At 39.9% G+C, this 26,404-nt stretch overlaps 1 protein-coding gene across 1 annotated transcript in view; it reads right to left on the bottom strand.

Annotated features, from left to right (window-relative positions):
• Positions 1-26,404, bottom strand: part of TEX11 (testis expressed 11) — a 515,004-nt gene that overhangs the window by 433,172 nt on the left and 55,428 nt on the right. Inside the window, 1 exon segment of the mRNA XM_049871470.1 lies at positions 22,104-22,184. Coding sequence (XP_049727427.1) covers positions 22,104-22,184 — 81 coding nt within the window.

Raw genomic sequence — 26,404 nt, 5'->3', positions numbered from 1 at the left:
TAAACTGACAGACACGTGACAGACACATTAGAGGAATGCAAATCAAAACCACAATAGAGATTCCATCTCCCTCCAACAAGGCTGGCATTACTCAAAAAAAAAAAAACAGAAAATAATAAATATTGGAGAGGCTGTGGAGAGACTGGAACACTTATACACTGCTGGTGGGAATGTCAAATGGTACATCCACTTTAGAAATTGATTTGGTGCTTCCTTAAAAAGCTAGAAATAGAACTATCATACGATCCAGCAATCCCACTCCTTGGAATATATCCTGGAGAAATAACAGTCTTTACAGAAACAGATATATGCACACCCATGTTCATTGCAGCACTGTTTACAACAGCAAAAAGATGGAAGCAACCAAGATGCACATCAACAGATGAATGGATACATAAATTATGGTATATTCACACAATGGAATACTACACATTGATAAGGAACAGTGATGAATCTGTGAAACATTTCCTAACGTGGAGGAACCTGGAAGGCATTATGCTGAGTGAAATTAGTCAGTTGCAAAGGGGCAAATATTGTATAAGACCACTGATATAGTTTAAAAAGAGAAGAAAATATTCTTTGATGGTTATGAGAGGGGTAGTGAGGGAGGGTGGAAGAGGGGTATTCACTAATTAGATAGTAGATAAGAACTACTTTAGGTGATGGGAAAGACAACACACAATACAGGCAAGGTCAGCACAACTGGACTAAACCAAAACCAAAGAGGTTTCCTGAATAAACTGAACACTTTGAAGGCCAGCATAGCAGGGCCGGGTGTTTGGGGACCATGGTTTCAGGGGACATGTAAGTCAATTGGTATAATAAAATCTATTAAGAAAAAATTCTCCATTCCAATTTGAGGAGTGGCGTCTGGGGTCTTAAATGCTAGCAAGCGGCCATCTAAGATGCATCAATTGGTCTCAACCCACCTGGACCAGAGGAGAATGAAGAACACCAAGGACACAAGGTAATTATGAGCCCAAGAGACAGAAAGGGCCATATAAAAAAGAGATTACATCAGCGTGAGACCAGAAGAAATAGATGGTTCCCGGCTACAACCGATGACTGCCCTGACAGAGAATGCAACAGAGAACCCCTGAGGGAACAGGAGAGCAGTGGGATGCAGACCCCAAATTCTCATAAAAAGACCAGACTTAATGGTCTGACTGAGACTAGAAGGACCCCGGTGGTCATGGCCCCCAGACCTTCTGTTGCCCCAGGATAGGAACCATTCCCAAAGTCAACTCTTCAGACAGGGTTGGACTGGACAACGGGATGGAGAGGGATGCTGGTGAGGACTGAGCTTCTTGGATCAGGTGGACACTTGAGACCATGTTGGCGTCTCCTGCCTGGAGGGGAGATTAGAGTGTAGAGGCAGTTAGAAGCTGGCAAAATGGACATGAAAAGAGAGTGGAGGGAGGGAGCGGGCTGTCTCATTTGGAGGAGAACAACTGGGAGTATGTAGCAAGGTGTCTATAAGTTTTTGTGTGAGAAACTGACTTGATTTGTAAACTTTCACTTAAAGCACAATAATAGTTAAAAAAAAATAAAAATATCTATTCCTAGCCTTTCTAGAGTGCTAACGTCTCATTTCAGAAGCAAAGACACAATGGCAAAACAATACTTAAGAGGTCTATTGTATATTGGCCATACAGAAAAGAGCTTGTGAGATATTTAGGTGTCATGAGATTTCTAGTACTTCCAGCCACTGCTACATCAACTGGCCTAGAAATGACAGCTCCAACCCAATACCTGCTTTGCAATACCAGTAAGATTAGATACATGATAAATAAACTAAATATTCCTACTAAAAATGAGTTTGATCATTAACTTTTTAGGTCAATACAAGGTTTTTTATTTTTAATTAACTAGCTAACTTCATTTTCTACAAACCACTTCATAAATTAGGTTTTTAAAATTCAGGCAAAGCAAACCACCTATTATTTTTTTCAATCCTTAGCTTCCAAACTATTTTTCTTTGTGATTTTGTTGTCTTTTAAGCATTTGTACATCATGCATGTTTGCATTTTGTTCAATTATAGTAATGTACCAATTACTAAATTATAACTGCCTGGCTTTCTTCTTTAATGGCCTTAAACCCACTTACTCAGCTTCCTCTAATCCTCAATTACTTCAGTAATACTCACAATGGCCCATTAGTTATTTCCCCTAGTGCTCTAAAATACAAACCTATTACACCCAATTTTCCAACTCCTTTTTTCCTCTGCCTCTACATAACAATATAGCATTACCTTCTGCCTTCATGTCAACACTTTTACAGTGATTTTGGAAGTAATTTTGTGATACAGGAAGGACGTCTCAAGGAAAAAGAGTTGCTGCATTTAACTTAATTCCTTTTAAGTGAATAATATTCTGTTAGCTCTTGAATATATTCAATAATTTCCTCATATTTTGTGTCCTTCCCTAGATTTTCAGATCCCTTGTGCCTAAGATTTCTAAACCTTTAGCTCTTTAAAAAACACACAATAATTTCGTTGACCTTTAGAATTAAAATCACGAGTTTCTGAACAATATAGTTCTATCAACCACCTTCTGACAAAATATAAACTCTTAACTCTGTACTTTAAAGCCATTACTCTTTTTTTTTTACTCTTCTGTTACATACCATCCTGAATCAGCTAACTCGCTCCTTTCCTCTTTCTACATTTGGTTTTCATTTTACCAGCTCTAATTCTGCACAAGGTACAATATGTTTTATTTCTCTAAATACTGGCCAAGTGTCTCCTTTTCGTATCCATCAATATGCAATTCACTAACCATGTACTCTACAAACCACTCTAAAGAAAGCTGTCTGTCCTCTGGTAATTTATAATTAAAAATAACAGAGGCAGGGCCAAGATGGTGGAATAGCCAGATGCTTCTGGTGATCCCTCTTACTACAAAGAGCCCCCCAAAAAAGTGAAATGATTATATTTATGACAACCTAGGAGCCTTGAACATCAAAGGCAAAGTTAGAAAAGGGACTGAGGAACAGGGGGAAGGAGAGACAGTTCAGAAGCAGAGAGGAGTTGTTGGACCTGAATCGCCAGGAACCCTGAGGCGCCTTTCCCGGGAGTGACTGCAGCAGGCTGGTGGTAGCATTTGGCCACAGTTTCCTCAGGAAGACAAAGCCAGCTGCACAGCCTACTCACACTTCTGGGACAAGAACGGTGCTCTTGACAAAAGCTAAGTACTTGCATATATTTCACTGCACCCCCAGGCTCCAAGCCGGCTTCAGTGGCTGTCGATTTCCCTGGGCCTGAGATAGGTTCTACTGAGCACCCTGAGCCATTCTCTGGCCTTGGAAAAGGAATAAACTCACAATTGGGGGAAAAGATAATTTGCCAGCTCCACTAACTGGGGGAGCTCAGGACAGAAGTGGCTCCTGTCCAGGCATAAATGGTCTGTGGACTTTGGATACCTTTCCCCCCTGCGTGGACCTGTGTGAGCCTATTTCAGAGAACAGGCCCTTGTTGCCAGACTGCAACTGTTTCAGCTGTGCAATGGAGAGGTGGGTATTTGATGTTTGACATGACTTTGCCTATTAAACAGGATCCTCACCTACCCACATCATGGGCCTAAGGACTGGTGGCTCCAATCACATCACCCAGACACCCACGACAGGTGTCCAAGGATAAATGGTACCTCCCAGTCTTTAAACCAAAAGCATTGGGTACCCATGGTCCATCTGCAGAACCCACCCAACTGTGTGCACTCTAGGGAACAGGGATGTGCTTTCCTCAGAGACACTTGAGGGATGATTCTTAGCCCCCTGCCTGGTTCAGAGCATGAACCCCTGCTGCAAACAGATACCTATACCTACACCAATCACCCCTGCCCCTGTAAGACTGTAGGACACAGCCTGTACCATACACTTGATGAACAACTATGTGGACACCTGAGCTGAATCCATGCAAAAAAAAAGTGAAAGGACTCCTAGGCTCATATACCTGATAAAAATTCTAGCCATTTGGTGACACAATGTTAGAGCTTCAAAGGTGAAAATAATCAAGCTAGCTCACTCAAGCAACCTATTTGGGCATATCAAAACAAAACAAAACAGGAAGCTAGGAAACACTAAGCAAACATAAAATAAACTAATGCATTAACTTATAGATGGCTCAGAGACAACAGTCAATATCAAGTCAAATAAAGAAGCAAACCATGATCACTTCAACAAGCACCCCAAAAAAATGAATCAAGGGGTCTTCTGGATGAAGGTTCCTTCCTGGAATTACCAGATGCAGAATACCAAAAGTTAATATACAGGACTCTTCAAGACATCAGGGATGAGATCAGGCAAAATGTAGAACAAGCCAAGGAACACACAAAGTAGTTGAAGAAATGAAACAGGTAATTCAAGGACATAACAAAAAATTTAATAAGCTGCAAGAATTCATAGAGACACAGCAATCAGAAATTCAGAAGAATAACAATAAAATTGCAGAATTAGACAACTCAATAGAAAGTTGGAAACCCTGGTGGTGCAGTGGTTAAGTGCTACAGCTGCTAACTAAAGGGTCAACAGTTAGAATCCACTAGGTGCTCCTTGGAATCTCTATGGGGGCGGAATCGACTCGACGGCACTGGGTTTAATAGAAAGTCAGAGGAGCAGAATTAAGGAAGTGGAAGGCAGAATTAGTGAGATTGAAGAGAAAACACTTGGCAACAATATATTTGAGGAAAAATCAGAAAAAAGAATTATAAAAAATGAAGAAACCATAAGAATCATGTGTGACTCTATCAAGAAAAATGACATACAAGTGATTGGAGTACCAGAATATGGAGGGATAACAGAAAATAAGAAGAGAATTGTTGAAGATTTGTTGGCAGAAAACTTCCCGGATATTGTTAAAGACGAGAAGATATCTATCCAAGATGCTCATCGAACTTCACATAAGGTAGATCTCAAAAGAAAGTCACCAAGACATATTATAATCAAATTTGCCAAAACCAAAGATAGAGAATTTTAAGAGCAGCTAGGGATAAACAAAGAGACACCTACAAAGGAGAGTCAAATAAGAATAAGCTCGGGCTATTTGACAGAAATCATGCAGGCAAGAAGGCAATGGGATGACTTTATAAAGCAGTGAAGGAAAAAAATTGCCAGCAAAGAATCATATATCCAGCAAAACTGTCTCTCAAATACGAGGGCAAAATGAGGACATTTCCAGAAAAACAGAAGTTTAGGGAATTCGTAAAAACTAAGCCAAAACTACAAGAAATACTAAAGGGAGTTCTCCAGTTAGAAAATCAATAATATCAGATATCAACCCAATCAGATGTTTACCCAGATAGGGAATTCACTAAAAAATATCAAAAAAAATTCTCAAAACAGGAATACAGTGATGCCATTAAACAATTAAAACAATAAAGAGGGACCAAGAAATACAGTCATAGATCTTTCATATGGAGAGGAACACAAGGCGATACAAAGAAATAAAAGTTTGGTTTAAATTTAGAAAAAGAAGGGTAAAAATTAAGGTAACCACAAAGGAGACAAACAATCCTACTCATCAAAATAAAAGAAAAATATAAAAGACTCAGCAGAAACAAAATCAACAACAATGAATAAGAGGAAAAGACAACATATAAACTACTCGGCACAAAAAATTAAATGGGAAAAAGAAATTGTCAACAACACAAAAAAAAGACATCAAAATGACAGCACTAAAAAAAAAACTCATACCTATCTATAATTACGCTGAATGTAAATGAATGAAATGCACCAATAAAGAGACAGAGAGTGGCTGAATAAATAAAAAAAAATGATCCATCTATATGCTGCCTACAAGAGACACACCTTAGACTTAGAGACGCAAATAAACCAAAACTCAAAGGATGGAAAAAATATATCAAGCAAACAACAATCAAAAAAGAGCAGGAGTGGCAATATTAATTTCTGACAAAATAGACTTTAAAGTTAAATCCACCACAAAGGATAAGGAAGGACACAATGATTAAAGGGACAATACACCAGAAGGATATAACCATATGAAATATTTATGTACCCAATGACAGGGCCGCGAAATACATAAAAAAAAAACTCTAACAGCATTGAAAACTGAGATAGACGGCTCCACAATAACAGTAGGAGACTTCAACACACCACTTTCAGTGAAGGACAGGACATCCAGAAAGAAGCTCAATAAAGACACGGAAGAACTAAACGCCACAATCAACCAACTTGACCTCATAGACATGTAGAGAACACTCCACCCAACAGCAGCCAAGTACACTTTCTTTTCTAGCACCCATGGAACATTCTTGAGAATAGATCACACATTAGGTCATAAAGCCAGCCTTAGCAGAATCCAAAACATTGAAATATTACAAAGCATCTTCTCTGACCATAAAGCAATAAAAGTAGAAATCAAGAACAGAAAAAGCAGGGAAAAGAAATCAAACACTTGGAAACTGAACAATACCCTGCTGAAAAATGACTGGGGTATAGGAGACATGAAGGATGGAATAAAGAAATTCATAGAATCCAAAGGGAATGAAAACACTTCCTATCAGAACCTTTGGGACACAGCGAAAGCAGTGCTCAGAGGTCAATTTGTATCAATAAATGCACACATACAAAAAGGAGAAAGGGCCAAAATCAAAGAATTATCCCTACAACTTGAATAAATAGAAAGGGAGCAACAAAAGAAAACCTCAAACACCAGAAGAAAGCAAATAATAAAAATTACAGAAGAATTGAATGAAATAGAGAACAGAAAAACAATTGAAAGAGTTAACAAGACCAAAAGCTGGTTCTCCGAAAAAATTAACAAAGTTGATAAACCACTGGCCAAACTGACAAAAGAAAAACAGGAGAGGAACCAAATAACCCAAATAAGAAATGAGATGGGTGATACCACAGCAGACCCAACCGAAATTAAAAGAATCATATCAGATTACTATGAAAAATTGTACTCTAACAAATTTGAAAACCTAGAAGAAATGGATGAAGTTCTAGAAACACACTACCTACCTAAACTAACACAAACAGAGGTAGAACAACTAAATAAACCCATAACAAAAGAAGAGATTGAAAAGGTAATTAAAAAAACTTCCAACAAAAAAAGCCCTGGCCTGGATGGCTTCACTGGAAAGTTCCACCAAACTTTCAGAGAAGAGTTAACACCACTACTACTAAAGGTATTTCAGAGCATAGAAAATGATGGAATACTCCCAAACTCATTCTATGAAGCCACCATATCCCTGATACCAAAAACCAGGTAAAGACATTACTAAAAAAGAAAATTACAGACCTATATCCCTCATGAACTTAGATGCAAAAATCCTCAACAAAATTCAAGCCAATAGAATTCAACAACGTATCAAAAAAATAATTCACCATGACCAAGTGGGATTTATAGCAGGTATGCAGGGATGGTTCAACATTAGAAAAACCATCAAGATAAACCATCACATAAAAAAACCAAAAGACAAGAACCACATGATCTTATCAATTGATGCCGAAAAGGCATTTGAGAAAGCCCAATACCCACTCATGATAAAAACTCTCAGCAAAATAGGAATAAAAGGGAAATTCCTCAACACAAGAAAGGGTATTTGTACAAAGCCAACACCCAACATCATCCTAAATGGAGTCTGAAAGCATTCCCCTTAAGAACGGGAACCAGAGAAGACACTCTCTATCATAATTCTTAGTCAACATTGTGCTAGAGGTCCTAGCCAGAGCAATTAGCCTAGAAAAAGAAATAAAGGACATCCAAATTACTAAGGAAGAAGTAAAAGTTTCCCTATTTGCGGATGATCCTATCTTATACAAAGGAAACCCCAAAGATTCCACAAGAAAACTACTTGAACTACTAGGAGATTTCAGCAAAGATCAGGATACAAGATAAACATACAAAAATCAGTTGGATTTCTCTACACCGACAAAGAAAACCTTGAAGAGGAAATCACCAAATCAATACCATTTACAATAGCCCCTAAGAAGATAAAGTACTTAGGAATAAATCTCACCAGACACATAAAAGACCTATACAAAGAAAACTACAAGACACTACTGCAAAAAACCAAAAGAGACCTACATAAGTGAAAAAACATACCTTGCTCCTGGATTGGAAGATTCGACATTGTGAAAATGTCAATTCTTCCCAAAGCGATCTACAGATACAATGTAATCCCAATCCAAATTCCAACGTCATTTTTAATGAGATGGAGAAAAAAATCATCAACTTCATATAGAAAGGGAAGAGGCCCTGCATAATAACCACTTATTTGTTAAAATCCACCTCTACCGAGGTCATTCTTTGGTGAACATTCATATGAGATGCAAATATCTTCACATCTTTGGCCCATTCAGAGAGGTCTATTCACATACCTCTTCCTCAATACCTCCTGGCCTCCCAATTTCCAATTATGTTCAAGTCTCTGACCATTTAGCCAAACCATTGGGCACAGCCCATGAATCAGTATACAATCACACATCTGGTCATTTCTCCTTCCACACTAACTGAAAAGCCAGGTGTACTCTTCGAAGTTCTGCTGATTAGGATGATTTCCCTTCATCACTGTCCTTCAGGGAGGTTCCAGGAAGGGGCTGTAGTGCTGGCACTGTCCACTTTTGAGTGGTGCCTGCATACACAGAACTGTGTGTAAACCAGGCACGGGTTTTGTCTTCCTCAGTCAATTGATCATAAGGAACTCCCCACGAGGCCATAAGTGCAGACTGGAAGAGGGAAGGTAACGTATCAGGAGTGGAGACCATGGGCATTTGGGCTACTTCCTTATAAGACTTACTTATGCCTTCAGGCCCTGCTCAGGCCCGATCTCGCATACATCACTTGCATTTAATGATGGAGTGCTGCTGTGCACGTCCAAATTTATTGTTCTGTGGGTCAAACAACACCCAGTTCATGATGGGCAGCTCATGTTGCATAGAGACTATATGGACCACGGTTAAGCATTCTTTTTCTAGTAAGGCCCAGTAACAAGGCAAAAGCTATTTCTTAAAAGGAGATTTTTTTTTTTTTTTTTTAGTTATCTGCAGAGGATAGAAGGGATTTGACCCAAAATCCTAAGGGTCTACGCTGTAATTCACCACTAGGGGCCTGCCAAAAACTACAAACAGCATCTCTATCTGCCACTGGGAATTCAAACACCATTAGATCGGCTGGGTCATATGGCTCAAGTGGCGAAGCAGCTTGCATAACACCCAGAACTTGTTGCAGAGCCTTCTCTTATTTTAGGCCCCACACAAAACCAGCAGATTTTCAAGTCACCTGATAAATAGGCAAGATTAAAACACCCAAATGAAGGACATGTTGCCTCCAAAATTCAAACAGGCCCACCAGGAGTTGTGCCTCCTTTTCAAATGTGGGAGGGGCCAGGTGCAATACCTTATCCTTCTGTTTATCTGGAAATGTCATGATTTCACCTTCATATTTAAGAGACCGTTTTGCTGGATATATGATTCTTGGCTTGGCAATTTTTCTTTCCTTCAGTTTTTTTAAATAAGTCATCCCATTGCCTTCTTGCCTGCATGATTTCTGCTGAGGAGTCCGAGCTTACTCTTATTGGCTCTCCTTTGTAGGTGACATTTCATTTATCCCTAGCTGCTCTTAAATTTCTCTCTTTATCTTCAGTTTTGGCAAGTTTGATTATGTCTTGGTGACTTTCTTTTAACATCTACCTTATGTGGAGTTCAATGGGCATCTTGGATAGATATCTTGTCATCTTTCACGATATCAGGGAAGTTTTCTGCCAACAAACCTTCAACAATTCTCTCTGTATTTTCTGTTACCCCTCCCTGTTCTGGTACTCCAATCACTCATAGGTTATTTCTCTTGATAGAGTCCCACATGATTCTTGAGGTTTCTTCATTTTTTTTTAATTCTTTTATCTGATTTTGCTTCAAATATATTAGTGCCAAGTGATTTATCTTCAAGTTCAGAAATTCTCACTTCTACTTGCTTAATTCTGATCCTCTGACCTTCTACTGAGTTGTCTCCTTCTGTAATTTTACTGTTAATTTTCTGAATTTCTGATTGCTGTCTCTCTATGGATTTTTCCAGCTTATTTAATTTTCCATTATGTTCCTGAATAATCTTTTTAATTTCTTCAATTGCTTTATCTGTGTGTTCCTTGGCTTGTTCTGCATATTGCCTCATTTTCTTCTTGATGTCTTGAAGGGTTCTGTATATCAATCTTTTGTATTCTGCCTCTGGTAATTCCAGGAATGCACTTTCATCTAGAAGATCCCTTGATTCTTTGTTTTGAGAGCTTGTTGAGGTGATCATGGTCTGTTTCTTTATGACTTGATATTAACTGTTGTCTCCGAGCCATCTATAAGTTATCGTACGTTTATTTTATGTTTGCTTACTGTGTCGTAGCTTCTTGCTTTGTATTTGTTTTGATATGCCCAAATGGGTTACTTGAGTGAGCTAGCTTATTTTCATCTTTGGAGCTCTGACATCCTGTCCCCAGATGGCTAGAGGTGTTATCAGGTATATCAGTCTAGGAGTCCATTCACTTTTCTTGTATGAATTCAGCTCAGGTGTCCAGGTAGCTGATATCAAGTGTGTGGTACAGGCTCTATCCTACAGTCTTAGAGGGGCAGGGGTGATTGGCATATATACTGGTATCTGAGTGCTGCAGGGGGTCACGCTCTGAACAAGGCAGGGAGCTGAGAACTGACCCCTGAGTGTCTCTGAGGAAAACACATCCCTGTTCCCTACAGCGTGCAGGTGGGTGGGTTTAGATGGACCACGGGCACCCAACGTTTTTGGTTGTAAGGACTGGGAGGTACCAGTTATCCTTGGACCCCTGCCATGGGTGGCTGGGTGACCTGAGTGAAGCTACCAGTCCTTAAGTCCCTGATGTGGGTAGGTGAGGACCTTGTTTAATAGGCAAAGCAATGTCAAACACGCACCTCTCCACCGCACAGCTGAAATGGTTAGAATCTGCCAACAAGGGCCTATTCTCCTGAAATAGGCCCACACAGGTCCTTGCAGAGGGGAAAGGTACTCAAAGTCCATGGACTGTTTATGCCTGGACAGAAGCCTCTTCTATCCTGAGCTCCACTGGTTAGTGGAGCTGGCAAATTATCTTTTCCCCCAATTGCAATTTTTTTTCTTCTCCAAGGCCTGGGGGATGGCTCTAGGTGCTCAAAAGGGCCTATCTCAGGCCCAGAGAATTCAGCCGCTGAAGTCTGCTGGGGGGGTGTGGAAATTTATGCAAATTCTTCTCTGGTTCTGGAGGTGTGAGTAGGCTGTGTGGCTGGCTGCTTCTCCCTGAGGAAACTGCAGCTGAACGCTAGTACCAGCCCGCTGCCACCACTCCTGGAATGGTGCCTGAGGGCTCCCCATGATTCAGGTCTGGTAACTCCTCTCTGCTTCTGAACGGTTTCTTCCTCCCCATGCCCCTCAGTTCGTTTTCTAAGCTTGCCTTTGATGTTCAGGGATCCTAGCTTGTCATAAATGTACTTGTTTCACTTGGTTTTTTTGGTTTTTGTTGTAAAGAGGGCTCGCCAGAAGCATCTGTCTGTTCCGCCATCTTGGCTCCACCTCTAAACGTTCGATTTTTGTTTTCTTCATGTTGATGTGCAATCCATAATGAAGACTGTAGTCTATGATCTTCAGTAAGTGTTTCAAGTCCTCTGCACTTCCAGCAAGCAAGGTTGTGTCATTTGCATAACACAGGTTGTTAATGACTCTTCCTCCAATCCTGATGCCCCGTTCTTCATATAGTCCAGCTTCTCGGATTATTTGCCCAGCATACACGTTGAATAGGTATGGTGAAAGGATATGAGCCTGATGCACACATTTCCACACTTTGAAACATGCAGTATCCCCTTGTTCTGTTTGAACGACTGCCTCTTGATCTCTGTACAGGTTCCTCATGAGCACAATTAAGTGTTCTGGTATTCTCATTCTTTGCGATGTTATCCATAATTTTAATTCCCCCCGTAGCATACCAAAAACTCTGAGCACTGAGCTAAGGGACAGATCTCTGTCCAGGTACCAGATTGACCAACGAGTATTGCATGTATAGAACAAATATGAATAGCACTGTAAAGGCCTGGAGCCACAACCCACAGAATTCGAGCTGAAAATTGCAGACTGGATCTAACCTGGCTGATTTCCTGCTAAAACTAAAACATCAACATTCTCCACAGGATTTAAGCAATATCCAGAGTTTCATAACATGATATTCGAAATGTCAAGAATACAATCCCAAATTACTTGGTATATGAAGATAATAATTTCAACTTGCATGAGAAAAGACAATCGACAGAAGCCTACGACAAGGTAACACAAATGTTGGAATTATTTGACAAGGGCTTTAAAGAAGCTATTATAAAATTGTTTGAACAAGCAAACACAAACATTCTTGACACAAATAAAAAATTAGAAAGTTTCACCAAAGAAACAGAACAGAGATCAGCAAACTACAGCCTATAGACCAGGTATGGCCTGTGGGCTAAGAATGGTTTTTACATTCTTAAAGGGTTGTAAAAAAAGAAAAGAAAAGAAATAAACAAAATCATTAAAAAAAAAAACGAGACATTTGGGGAGGATATATTTTGGTTCCATTTTATTGATGAGGCAATCTAAGCTCAGAAGACTTCATAACTCCTGAGATCACACAGCTAGACCTGCCTCCCAGGTCACACTGTTCCTGTGATCTGATCTGGAGAAAGTTAGGAGACAGGCCCAAGATCCTCTTATGGGAAATCACCATACATTTTTAAAGGCACGCTCTGGTAACATTTCCCCACAGATTGAGACTAAAGTTCTATGGTTAACTATGGGGTGGACTTCATTTTATTGACTCTATGACACATTTTTTTTTTGCACTTTGGCATCTCTGAAATCAAGGTACAATGGAGTCGGATGGTGTGTCTGGGCTTAATTGGCAATTTTTTTCTCTTTCTTAGTGGTTTATACAGTATGTACACCGGTAGTACTTGTACTACTCATTAGTGTATTTAGACTCCCAGTTAGACAGATGGGGAACCTGGAAGTCACAGAGCAGATCAGAGGCAGGGATGGAGACCTGTCAGCAGCTTTAGAGTTCTTGTTCTCATACATGTTTTCAAGTCTCCATTATTTGCAAACGAAATTCTACAGAGGCAGGAAAAGAGACTGAAGAAGGCCCATGCTTGGTCTATACTGTCTGTGCTAGCTTCAGTGTGTGTCTGGGTGTTTCTCAGGGAAAAATAATTTTTTGAATGCATTTGTTACTACTGTATTTCGTTGAATCGAAGATGCTATACATTATAAGAAACGCCATTACTGTGTAGACCACAAAGAAGGGAAGAAGGTACTGCCAATTGGGCCAGGATACACTGTCAGATATTGTGGTGCCTTGATTTCAGAGATATAGAGATGTAGAAGAGGGTGTCTTCGAGTCAGTAGGATTTGGTCTACCTCATAGTTAATTACTGATGTGACCTTTCCTTCCTATTCCACGGGAGTGGCAAGTACCCCTAATCCTGGCCCTAAACAAAGAGGGATTGAGTTGGGAGCAACAGAAGCCAGAGAGTCCCTGATATACTCAGGTGCCTCAGTAGCTCGAAAGGAGTCCTGAGTGGATGGCCCTTAGCAGCCCCACCCCCCACCAGAGTGTCACCTTGGGGTCTCTCTTGTATCTACAACCAGAGGCTCCTCACCTACCAAAGAGGGAAAAATGTGGGAGACTTGAAATGTAAACTCACTAGAAATGCTGAAGCAGTAGAGGGGACAAAAACACTCTTTGCAATCTGCAAAGTGACTTCGTAGGTCTAGGAACAAACATTATGCACAACTTGATTTAATTATGAAATGATGGCATACAGAATAACAAAAAGATAATAAAAACCTGGGTAAAATTTTTTTAAAAAGCAAAGAATATGTGACAGAGACCATATGTGACCCCGAAGCCTAAAATATTTACCATTTAGTCCTTCTCAGAAAATGTTTGCCAACCCCAGAAAAAGAAGATACAAAGAAAAACCAAAAAGAAATGTCAGAACTGAAAAATACAATAACTGAAATTTAAAAGACCACTGGATGAACTCAATAGCAGAATGGTGATAACAGAGGAAAGAGTCAGTGAACTTGAAGACAGATCAATATAAATTACCCAGTCTGAAAAAAAGAACAGAAAAGATTGAAAAAGAAAAGAGTGTCAGGAACCTGTGAGATCATAACAAAAGGCTTGAAATTCATATCACTGGAGTTCCAGAAAAAGAGGAAGTGTGTGGGGTTGAAAATATTTGAAGAAATAATGGCTAAAAACCTCCCAAACTTGGAAAAACATATAGACCTATAGATTCAAGAACATCAGCAAATCCCAAACAGAGTAAACCCAAAGAAATCATGACCAGACACATCAAAATCAAACTGCTGAAAACTAAAAGACAAAGAAAAAATCATGAAGGCAGACACAGAAAAACAAAGCAATAACTATACAGCAACAACAACATGGCACTACCTCCCAATTGGAATGGCTAAAATTAAAAGGACTGACCATACCAAATGTTGGTGAAGATATGGAGCAACTGGAACTCTCATACGCTGCAGGTGGGAGTGCAAAACAATTAAACCTCTTTGGGAAACAGCATGGCAGTTTCTTAAAGTTAAACATGCAGGTAGCCCCTGCTTTCTGAAAGTTTGCTTTACGCCACTTCGCTTTTATGAAAGACCTACATTAGTACCTGTTTTCACTAACTGAAAGAAATCTGAAGAGGATTTTCGCTTTTACCAAAAAAAGTGAAAAGCAAAAATAGCACTCAGCATTTGTTTTGCAGCTTGGCATTAAAGAGGCAGTGTGCACCCTGAGCAGCAAAAGTGGGTGTTGCCAAGCTCCTCCCCTGGGAGCTACATTCAGCATCTCAAGTTTTACTATGTGTTAGTGTTATTTTAGGTTTTATGTGTTTTTTCATATGATTTGGTAGGTTATTTTTTGGGTCTGAGAAAGCTCAAAAATTTTTCCCATAGAAGTTAATGGTAATTGCTTCTTCACTTTACGTCATTTTGGCTTGCAAAAGGTTTCATAGAAAGGCTCTACTTTTGGATAGCAGGGGAAACCTGTACACCTAGCATATATCCCAGCCACTCCAATCCTAGGCATATACTCAAAAGAAAATATATATATATATATGGCCACACAGATATTTGTATATGAATGATCAAAGTAATTTTATCTGTAATGTTGTTGTTGTTAGGTGCCATCGTTTCCAACTCGTAGTGACCCTATGTACAACAGAACAAAAGACTGGTCTTATGCCAACCTCTTGAGCCCTGGTGGTGCAGTGGTTAAGCACTCGGCTACTAACCAAAAGGTTGGCAGTTCAAGCCCACCAGCCACTCCACGGGAGAAAGCTGTGGCAGTTGGCTTCCATAAAGATTACAGCCTTGGAAACCCTATGGGGCAGTTCTATTCTGTCCTATAGGATCGCTATGAGTTGGAATCAATTCAACAGCAATGGGTTTTTTTTATTTATAATAGATAAAAAAATTAAAAATTGGAAACAATTTGAATGTCCATCAACAAGTGAATGGATAAACAAATTATGGTACATCCATATATTGGAATTTTACTCAGCAATAAAAAAGAATAACTATTAAAAAAATTTTTTTATTGACATGCAAAAAATATACATAAACCTCAAAATCATTACATTAAGTAAAAGAAGCCAGACCAAGAAAGTGTATACTTATTCCATTTATATAAAATTCTAGAAAATGCACACAAATCTATAGTTACAGAAAGTAGAAGAGAGTTGGGGAGGAGTCAGAGGGACACAAGGCAACATTTGGGAATATGGAAATGATCATTATCCTGATTGTGATGATGGTTTCACAGGTGTACACATATGCCAAAACTCATTAAACTGTACACTTTAAAGGTATGTAATTTATTATATGTCAATTACATCTCAAAAAAGCTGTTTGGAAAAAGTCATAAAAGGAATTCAGATTTTCTGGAGCCATAGAGGCTGGACTAACCCCTGAAACTATTGCCGTAAGATAATCTTTAAATGTTAAACCAAAAATATCCCCTGAAGTCTTCTTTAAACCAAACAATAAACCAAAATCAAACCCACTGCCGTCGAGTCGATTCCGACTCATAGCGACCCTATAGGATGGAGTAGAACTGCCCCATAGAGTTTCCAAGGAGTGCCTGGAGGATTTCAACTGCCAACCTCTTGGTTAGCAGCTGTAGCACTTAACCACTATGCCACCAGGGTTTCCAAACCAAACAGTTTAGCTTAATTGTAAAGAATGGCTGCCTTGAGCGTTGTGCTCAAGAACTATCTATATGAGATCTAATTGACAACAGCAACTCAAAAGGTTAGAGAAAAAGCTTAAGGAGCAGTGAGTTGATGTTAATGGTGGAGGAATAATTTGGAAAAGGAGGGTGAGAATGGTTGCACAACTCAAAGAATGTAATCAATGTCACTGAACTGTACATGTAGAAATTGTTGAATTGGTGTACGTTTCGTTGCATACATTTTCAACAACAAAAATAAATAAACTATAAAAAAAGTCATGAAAGATAAAAACAGATTAAAGGACTCAAAAGGAGACTAAAGAAATGCGACAACTAAATGCATAGCGTGATCCTAAGCTGGATGATGGACTAGAGGTGGAAAACAAATGCTATAAAGTAGCTATTGGGACAATTGACAAAATTAGAATATGAACTGTAGATTATATTAAAATATTTATCAATATTAAATTTCTTGAATTTTATAATTGTACTGCTGGCCAACAAACAACATCATGATACATGGAAAAGAAATTGAAATTGTTAAGGATTTCATTCTACTTGAATCAACAATCAACACCCATGGAAGCAGCAGTCAAGAAATCAAACAACGTATTGCTCTGGGAAAATCTGCTGCAAAAGGCCTCTTCAAAGTCTTAAAAAGCAAAGATGTCACTTTGATGACTAAGGTGCCCCTGACCCAAGCCATAATCAACTGCCTCATATGCATGTGAAAATTTGGCAATGAAAAACAAAGACTGAAGAGGAACTGATGCATTAAAATTGTAGTGCCAGTGAAGAATATTGAATATACCGTGGATTGACAGAAGAACAAACTAATCAGTCTTGGAGGAAGTACAGCCAGAATGCTCCTTAGAAGCAGGTATGAAGAGAATTTGTCTCACTTACTTTGGACATGTCATCAGGAAAGATCGATCAATAAAAAAAGGACATCGTGTTTGGTAAAACGGAGTGTCAGTGAAAATGAGGGAAGTCCGCCATGAGATGGATTGTCATGGTCGCTACAACAATGATCTGAAACTCAGCAACGATTGTGATGATGGCGCAGGACTGGGCAAAGTTTTATTCTGTTATACATGAGGTCACTATGAGTTGCAGTCAACTCGACAGTAACAACAACCGTGTTTATAAAGGAAAGTGTCCTATTCTTAAGAAATACATACTGAAGTATTAACCAGTAGAAGCCATGATGCATGTATGCAACCTTCTTCCAAATGGTTCATAAAAAATAATAATAATATAAAAAAAGATAGTAACAGATTATAACCTGTTGAATTAAATAGGAGCCCATGACTCCACATTGATAGAAATGAATAGTTTAATGGGGAAAGAGTCCCTAGGTGGTGCAAACAGTTAAACGCTCAATTACTAGCCAAAAGGTTGGTGGGTCAAACTCACGCAGAAGTGCCCTGGAAGACAGGCCTCATGATCTGCTTCCAAAAGGTAACAGCCTTGAAAATACTATGAAGCAGGTCTACTCTGCACACATGGTGTTGCCGTGAGTTAGAATCAACTTGACAGTAACCACCAACAATAATCAACTAATAAATGTAGAAAGGTTGGAATTAGAAAAACAGCCACTCAGCAATCATCATGGTAATAATTTAAGCAAGAAATATCAATGGATGCTAAAACTAGTGGGTGAAAGTGGGAGGAGAAACTACTAGATTTTAAATAGACTCAAAGTATCTCCCCACAAAATATTAATAATAAAGGGAAAAAGACAATTTTACATTAGAAAACCTGGCAGACACCATCTTAAGAGATCAAAGTTAACACCACCAGTAATAGGACAAATAGAATCTGTATGCCACCCACCAGGAAACCATGAGGAGAACACAGAATCACTTCCGTGATATTCTGGCCTCATATTCATAGCCTGGTCTTATCATGAGGAAACTCTGGACAAACCCAAATTAAGGGACTTTCTACAAAATGACTTGCCTGTAGTCTTCCAAATTACAAAGGTCATAAAAGTGAAAGAAAGACTGAGGAAGTGTCCCACTTTGGAAAAAGCAAGAGACTGGGTGCAATCCTAGATTGAATTCATTTTCTATGAAGGACGTAACTGAGAAACTTGATTGGGGTCTCTGGGCAAAGTGTATACAGGAGCTTTTTCTACTATTCTTGCAACTTTTCTGTAAATTTGAAATAGTCAAAAAAATTTTAAGTAGCGTAGTATGTACCTGGCACATAGCAGGCAGGCATATATAAATGTTTTCTGGATTAATTTCTACATTATAACACAGAATTTGAGGAAAAAGTAAGATCAATCTCACAAGTAGGTACAATTTATGGAGCCCTGGGAATACCCTCCCTAACATCCAAATGTAAAAAATATATATATAAAAAAAAATACCTGTTATAAATTCCCTCTTTGATAGGGAAGGCTAATAGGTAGGCATAGGCACTCAAACAGAGGAGAAAGAACGGAAAAGAGCAATGAAGTGGGAAAAAAAATTACGAATTTTGATGAGATCCAAGCCAGGAAGCAGGTTTTATCCTATTGAATCTCTCTCACCTCTAAATCCCAATATAGGGCGGGGCCAAGATGGCAGACTAGGTGGATGCTACCACGGATCCCTCTTGCAACAAAGACTCGGAAAAACAAGGGAATCGATCACATAGATAACAATCTACAAACTCTGAACAACAAACACAGACTTAGAGACAGAAAACGAACAAATACGGGCAGACAGCGACCGTTTTCAGAACTAGGAGCCAGCGTACCAGGCAGGTGACCTTCGGAGCCCAATCTGGGGCAGAGCCCAGGGGGGCAGACAGCACAGACAAGGGGCCCAGCCCTAGCCCCCCGAACCCATCCCGGGAGGGAGTCTAGCTGGTTGGCGCGGGAGGCGTAGCGGCGCAGCTGGTGGAAGAAGCACCCGGGAGGCAGTGACTGATCTTGGAGCAGGGAGAGCAGCGTCCCAGCCGGGGAGCCATCCCGCCGGGAGTTTGGCGGGAAGCAGGCGTGGCGCGAGCAGGGGGATCAGCTATATTTCCCTAAAGCGACCCCGGGGCGGGGCCCACACGTTCGTGCGGGGGACGCCCACCCAGTTCGCGCATGCGGCGCGGAGCACCAGAGGGAGAAGTCCCTGGGAGGAAGTGACTGGTCTTGGAGCGGGGAGAGCAGCGTCCCAGCCGGGGAGCTGTCCCGCTGGGATTTTGGTGAGAGTGGGCGGGGTGTGAGCGCGGGGATCAGTTATATTCCCCTGAATTGACCCAGGGGGCGGGCCCACCCAGTCGTGCGGGTGACGCCCACCCAGTTCGCGCGAGCGGTGCGGCGCACTGGAGGGAGAAGTCCCTGGGAGGAAATGACTGGTCTCGGAGCGGGGAGAGTAGCGTTCCAGCCGGGGAGCCGTCCCGCCGGGATTTTGGCCGACGGCCGCGGAGCGTGAACGCGGGGATCAGCTCTATATTCTGTGGTGCTACACTCCTAGCTCTCTGATCCCTCCCCCACCCTCCCCAGGTGGCTCCATTAACATCCGAATACCCTGAGCAAGAGGGAGAATTCAGATAGGGATCTGACTGCAGTTTTTTATAGCTGATTACCTGGAAAATCTAGTTTCCCAGTGATGGCTCGGAGACAGCAGTCCATATCAAACCACATAAAGAAACAGACCATGACAGCTTCTACAACCCCCCAAACAAAAGAATCAAAATCTTTCTCAAATGAAGATACAATCCTGGAATTATCAGATACAGAATATAAAAAACTAATTTACAGAATGCTTAAAGATATCACAAATGAAATTAGGATAACTGCAGAAAAAGCCAAGGAACACACTGATAAAACAGTTGAAGAACTCAAAAAGATTATTCAAGAACATAGTGGAAAAATTAATAAGTTGCAAGAATCCATAGAGAGACAGCATGTAGAAATCCAAAAGATTAACAATAAAATTACAGAATTAGACAACGCACTAGGAAGTCAGAGGAGCAGACTCGAGCAATTAGAATGTAGACTGGGACTTCTGGAGGACCAGGGAATCAACACCAACATAGCTGAAAAAAAATCAGATAAAAGAATTAAAAAAAATGAAGAAACCCTAAGAATCACGTGGGACTCTATCAAGACGGATAACTTGCAAGTGATTGGAGTCCCAGAACAGGGAGGGGGGACAGAAAACACAGAGAAAATAGTTGAAGAACTCCTGACACAAAACTTCCCTGACATCATGAAAGACGAAAGGATATCTACCCAAGATGCTCATCGAACCCCATTTAAGATTGATCCAAAAAGAAAAACACCAAGACATATTATCACCAAACTTGCCAAAAACAAAGACAAACAGAAAATTTTAAAAGCAGCCAGGGAGAAAAGAAAGGTTTCCTTCAAGGGAGAATCAATAAGAATAAGTTCAGACTACTCAGCAGAAACCATGCAGGCAAGAAGGGAATGGGACGACGTATACAGAGCACTGAAGGAGAAAAACCGCCAACCAAGGATCATATATCCAGCAAAACTCTCTCTGAAATATGAAGGAGAAATTAAGATATTTACAGATAAACACAAGTTTAGAGAATTTGCAAAAACTAAACCAAGACTGCAAGAAATGCTAAAGGAGATTGTTCGGCCTGATGACCAATAATATCAGGTACCAGCACAATACAAGGTCACAAAACAGAACGTCCTGATATCAACGCAAGTCAAATAGGGAAAGCACAAAAACAAACAAATTAAGATTAATTCTAAAAAATAAATAAATAAACAAAATAATACACATAACAGGAAATCATGGAAATCAATAAACAATCACAATAATCAAAAAGAGGGACTAAATATAGGAGGCATTGAACTGCCAGATGGAGAGTGATACAAGGCGATATAGAACGATATAAGTTAGGTTTTTACTTAGAAAAATAGGGGTAAATAATAAGGTAACCACAAAAAGGAATATCAATTCCATAACTCAAGAAAAAAGCCAAGAAAAACTTAACGACTCAACTAACATAAAGTTAACCATTATAAAAATGAGGATCTCACAAGCTGCTAAGAAAAACGTCTCAGCACAAAAAAGCATGTGGAAAAATGAAATGGCCAACAACACACATGTAAAGGCATCAAAATGACAGCACTAAAAACTTATTTATCTATAATTACGCTGAATGAAAATGGACTAAATGCACCAATAAAGAGACAGTCTCGGACTGGATAAAGAAACACGATCCATCGATATGCTGCCTACAAGAGACACACCTTAGACTTAGAGACACAAACAAACTAAAACTCAAAGAATGGAAAAAAATATATCAAGCAAATAATAAGCAAAAAAGAAGAGGAGTAGCAATATTAATTTCTGACAAAATAGACTTTAGACTTAAATCCGCCACAAAGGATAAAGAAGGACACTATATAATGATAAAAGGAACAATTGGTCAGGAAGACATAACCATATTAAATATTTACGCACCCAATGACAGGGCTGCAAGATACATAAATCAAATTTTAACAGAATTGAAAAGTGAGATAGACACCTCCACATTTAAATCCCAATATAGGAAGATACTATGGCAGTGCCCTGATTACCTGCTGTCAATTTTGTCAGCAGGGAAATAAACTCTCATTTTTTTTTTCTTTCTTTCATCACGTAGCATGGAATATGGAGAAAAATTATCAAATGGTTTCAGAATTAAAGAAAAAGCCCAGAAATTTTAAGAAGTAACCCTTATTTATTTATTTATTTTCCAAATGCCCTTTCTGGTAAAGAATAAAGGAAACAAAATATTTTGAAGATCGGCTAAATAAGTGGAACAGATCACAAATAGAATCTCCAAAGGATTGCATGAAATAGTGGTGATTCTTCCTAAAATTTGATATAGCATGTTTTCAGATTCTTATAAAATAAATGCAGAGGTTCACTCACCATTTTTGGTAGCCTCATCAGCATATCTTTACAGCGCAATACAAACGTAGATGCTCTTTGAAAATCCCCTTGAGCAACTGCCTAAAAAGTGAAAGAATATCAATAACTGGTTAAAAGGAAATGACAAGCTATTTGTCTGTAAGTCAATTTTAGCATATTTTTACTAGTGTTAAAAAAAGTCTTATTTTGTTTTTTAATCTTTTTAGTAACGTTAGGTGTTCTAGCTAAACATATATAACCAGCTCAAAATACAGAGCAATAAATGGTAAAATATTTGGTAACAGAGTTAATATTGAATGAGGGGAGCCATTTACCTTCTCTGGAAATGCTGAATCGGTGTACAAACTTATTATATAACAATAAAATGCCATGTCTAATAGATACTTCTCTAACTTGAATAGCTCTTGCATTTATCTACACGTTAGAGGAATGGAGTTAAACAGCAGTCATTTTTCCTAAAAGGGGTCCGTGATAATCTCATAGTGCGAACTGCTCTGAATATCCTCTATAAAAGGCAGCTTAGTGCAATCCCATTTGGAGCCAGAAGAGCTACTCTACCATTTATTATGTGTAACCTTGAACCTTAAGCTCTCTTGGCTTCAGTTTTCTCATCTATAAAATGAGGAGACTATATTAGATTATGTCTAGGATTCCTTTCAGCTCTACCATTTTTAACAACACACCAAATGAATGAAAACAGTAATCATACATATTATTTATTTGTAGAAGGGGCTGTTTCAGCCATTTATGGATTTAGCTGACAAATAAAGCATAAAAAATGGCATTAAGCAAAACAGTGTGGTATTGGCATAAAGGCATATAGACACATAGGATAAAATTGAAAGCCCAGAAATAAATCCTCACACCTATGGTGAATTGATTTTTGAGATGGGTACAAAAACCATTCAATGGGGAAAGAAGAGTCTCTTCAGGAAACGGTATAGGGAAAACAGGATATCTACATGCAAAAGAATGAAGATGAGTCTCTTCCTCACACCATACAAAAAAGTTAACTCAAAGTGGATCAAAGCCCTAAATTAAGATCTAAAAGTAAAAAACTCTTAGAAGAAAACATAGGAGCAAATCTTCATGACCTTGGATTTGGCAACAGTTTCTTAAAGATGACACCAAAAGCACAGGAAACAAAAGAGAAAACAGATAGATTGGACTTCATCAAAATTGAAAACATTTGTGTATCAAAGGACTTTATCAAGAAGGTAAAGAGACAACCTACGGAACGGTAGAAAATATTTGCAAATCATTTATGTGATAAGGGGTTAATATTTAGAATATATAAAAATTCCTACAATTCAACAACAAAAAGACAGACCAATTAAAAAATGGCCAAAGGACTTGAACAGACATTTCTCCAAAAAAAATAAATAAAGATGATACAAAAATGGCCAATAAGCACATAAAAAATGCTCAACATCATTACTCATTACAGGAATGCAAATCAAAACCTCAATGAGATACTGCTTCACCCTTACTAGGATGGCTATAATAAAAAACAAGGAAAATGACAGGAGCTGTTGAGCATGTGGAGAAATTGGAGCCCTCATCCAATGCTAGTGGGAATATAAAATGATGCAGCCACTGTGGAAACAGTTTGGTGGTGTCTCAAAAAGTGAAACCTAGAATTATCATTAAACAAACTGCCAATCTTTTGGTTAGCAGCTGAACTCTTAACCACTGCGCCACAAGGGGTCCAAAATGAGGCAGCCACTGTGGAAACAGTTTGGTGGTATCTCAAAAAGTGAAACCTGTAATTATCATGAAACAGCAATTCCACTCCTAGATATATACCCAAAAGAATAAAAAACAAGGACTCAAACAAATTCTTATAAACCAGTGTTTATAGCAGCTTATTCGCAACAGCCAAAATGTGGAAACAACTCATGTCCATCAACAAATGAATGGATAAACAAATGCGGTATATACATACAATGCAGTATTATTCAGTCATAAAAAGAAATGAAGTTCTGATACATGCTATGATGTAGATGAATCTTGAGAACATTACGCTAAGTGAAATAAGCCAAACACAAAAGGACAAGTATTGTATGATTCCACTTACATGAAATATCTAGAATAGGCAAATTCATAGATACACAGCAGATTGGAGGTTACCAGGGCCTGGTGGGAGGGTGAACGGGGAGTTATTGTTTAAATGGGTACAGAGCCAACATGGTGCTATAGACAGAAGCACCATGCAGTCCCTTCATAGCAAAGATTCGACAAACTAAGTAAAACAGAGACAAACGTCAATCCTGGAACCCTAAGCAACAAATGAAGGAAAAAAGAACTCAACCAAGAACCGAATGGAATAAGAAACTGACAGAGAACACAGAGCGAGGAGAGATAAAACAGAGTGGAGGACCCCTACGAGCTAACGTAGCACGGATTTGGCATCTTGGACTCCTCAGCTACCACGAAAGATGGACAGAGAGTACAGGTAGGCAGCTTCATGGAGTTCCCAGCAAGAGAGAGAGCACCTGGTAATCAGTGGCACACGATTTCCCATTCCCCACCCTTCTTCCCTCTGCTGGACCTCCACTGCTTACCAGTGGGCCTTGGTTGTTTGGCCGGGGAAACACTGGCTCCCTGCTGCTTGGATTCGCCCTGCCCACACTGGCTGGCTCCTTCAGTGCCATTTTTTTGTTGTTGTTGTTGCTGTTGTTGCTTTTTCTGGCTTCTTTTGGTTTCTTTTCTCTCACCTCCTTCCTTTCCTTTCTGTCGAACACCTGGCTCTGTGTACCATCTCCACTCCTTCTTGATGCTCTCTCTACTTTCCCTCCATTCCTTTATCCTGACCACCTGGCCACATGTGCCTTTCTCTCTCTCTCCCCCTTTTTAATCTAGTTTCTTATGTCTCTCTTCCTTTGTCATAGGCTGGGTTCTCTAGAGAAGCAATGCTTCTGTGCAGCATTGCTCAGCTAGAGAACCATAACTCTGGTCTGCACTGCCATGCCACTGGGCTCCCTGGCGACATTTTCTTTTTTCCTTTTTGTTTTTCTTCATTTCTATGTTTCTCGTCTCTCTCTACCTTCCTTCTTTTCCTTTCCCCTTAAAACCTCATGCTGTGTGACAACTCCACTCCTTCTAGATAGGCTATGCAGCCCACTTGGCTAGGGAGCCACTTCCTCGGTCTGCACTGCCAAGCCAGTGGACTCCCTTGGGGATTTTATTTTTCCTTTTCTCAGTTTCTTGTCTCTCTCTTTATCATGCTTCCCTTCTTTTCTCCTGAACACCTGGCACCATGTGCCATCTGTGCTCCTTTGACACAGGCTGTGCAGCACTGCTCAGCTGGGGAGCCACTTCCCCATTCTGTACCACCACACCAGTGGGCTCCCTCTGGGCATTTTTTTAATTTTCCTCTCCTTTTCTCGGTTTCTTGTCCCTAACTTCCTTCCTTACCCTTCTCCTGAAAACCTGATGCCATGTGCCATCTCTGCTTCTTTTTGATGGGCAGTGCAGCTCCACTTGGCTGGGGACCAGCTTCTGGTGGCGTCCATTGGGGATTTTTTTCCCTCAGTTTCTTGTCTCTATCTACCTTCCTTCCTTTTCTTCTTCCCAACCACCAGGTACCTTTTTTTTTCTTCTCGATTTCTTGTCTCTCTCTACTTCCCTTCCATTCCTTTATCCTGACCACCTGGCCACATGTGCCTTTCTCTCTCTCTCTTCCTTTTTAATCTAGTTTCTTATGTCTCTCTTCCTTTGTCATAGGCTGGGTTCTCTAGAGAAGCAAAACCAGTGAAGAGTATAAATACATATATAGAGAGAGAGATTTATATCAAGGAAACAGCTCACTCAATTGTAGAGGCTGGAATGTCCCAAGTCTGTGGATCAGGATAGAGGTTTCTGATTCACATAGCCACAGGGGCTGGAGAACCCAAGGTTGGCAAGTTGGAGAGCAGAACTCTTGCTCACAGGCTATGAAGATCAATGAATCCCAAGATTGACAGGTAAGCTGCTAGCTCAAGTCCCAAGAGCCAGAGGTCAGACAAACAAGAGGCAGCTGCAGGATCCAGAACTGGCAAAAACACCTTGGCAAGGAAAGCAGGAAGGAAGTAGGCAGTGGAAGGCAGAGAGATGATGGCTCAGGGGGTGGTGAACTGCCAGTCTCTACCCCCACTGGTACTACTCAGGACATTCCATCGTGGGGATGATCACATACCAAATTTCAACAGGGAAGTGATCACAACATTATACAACTGCCAAAACACTGAGAATCATGGCCCAGCCAAGCTGACACACAATCTTAATCATCACCATCCACCCCTTGTCAACTTGACACCTGT

Source organism: Elephas maximus, chromosome X (assembly GCF_024166365.1).
Source record: "Elephas maximus indicus isolate mEleMax1 chromosome X, mEleMax1 primary haplotype, whole genome shotgun sequence".
Taxonomy (NCBI): Eukaryota; Metazoa; Chordata; class Mammalia; order Proboscidea; family Elephantidae; genus Elephas; species Elephas maximus.
The sequence above is the reverse complement of the archived record's forward strand: the minus strand, read 5'-3'. Positions and strand labels throughout refer to the sequence as shown.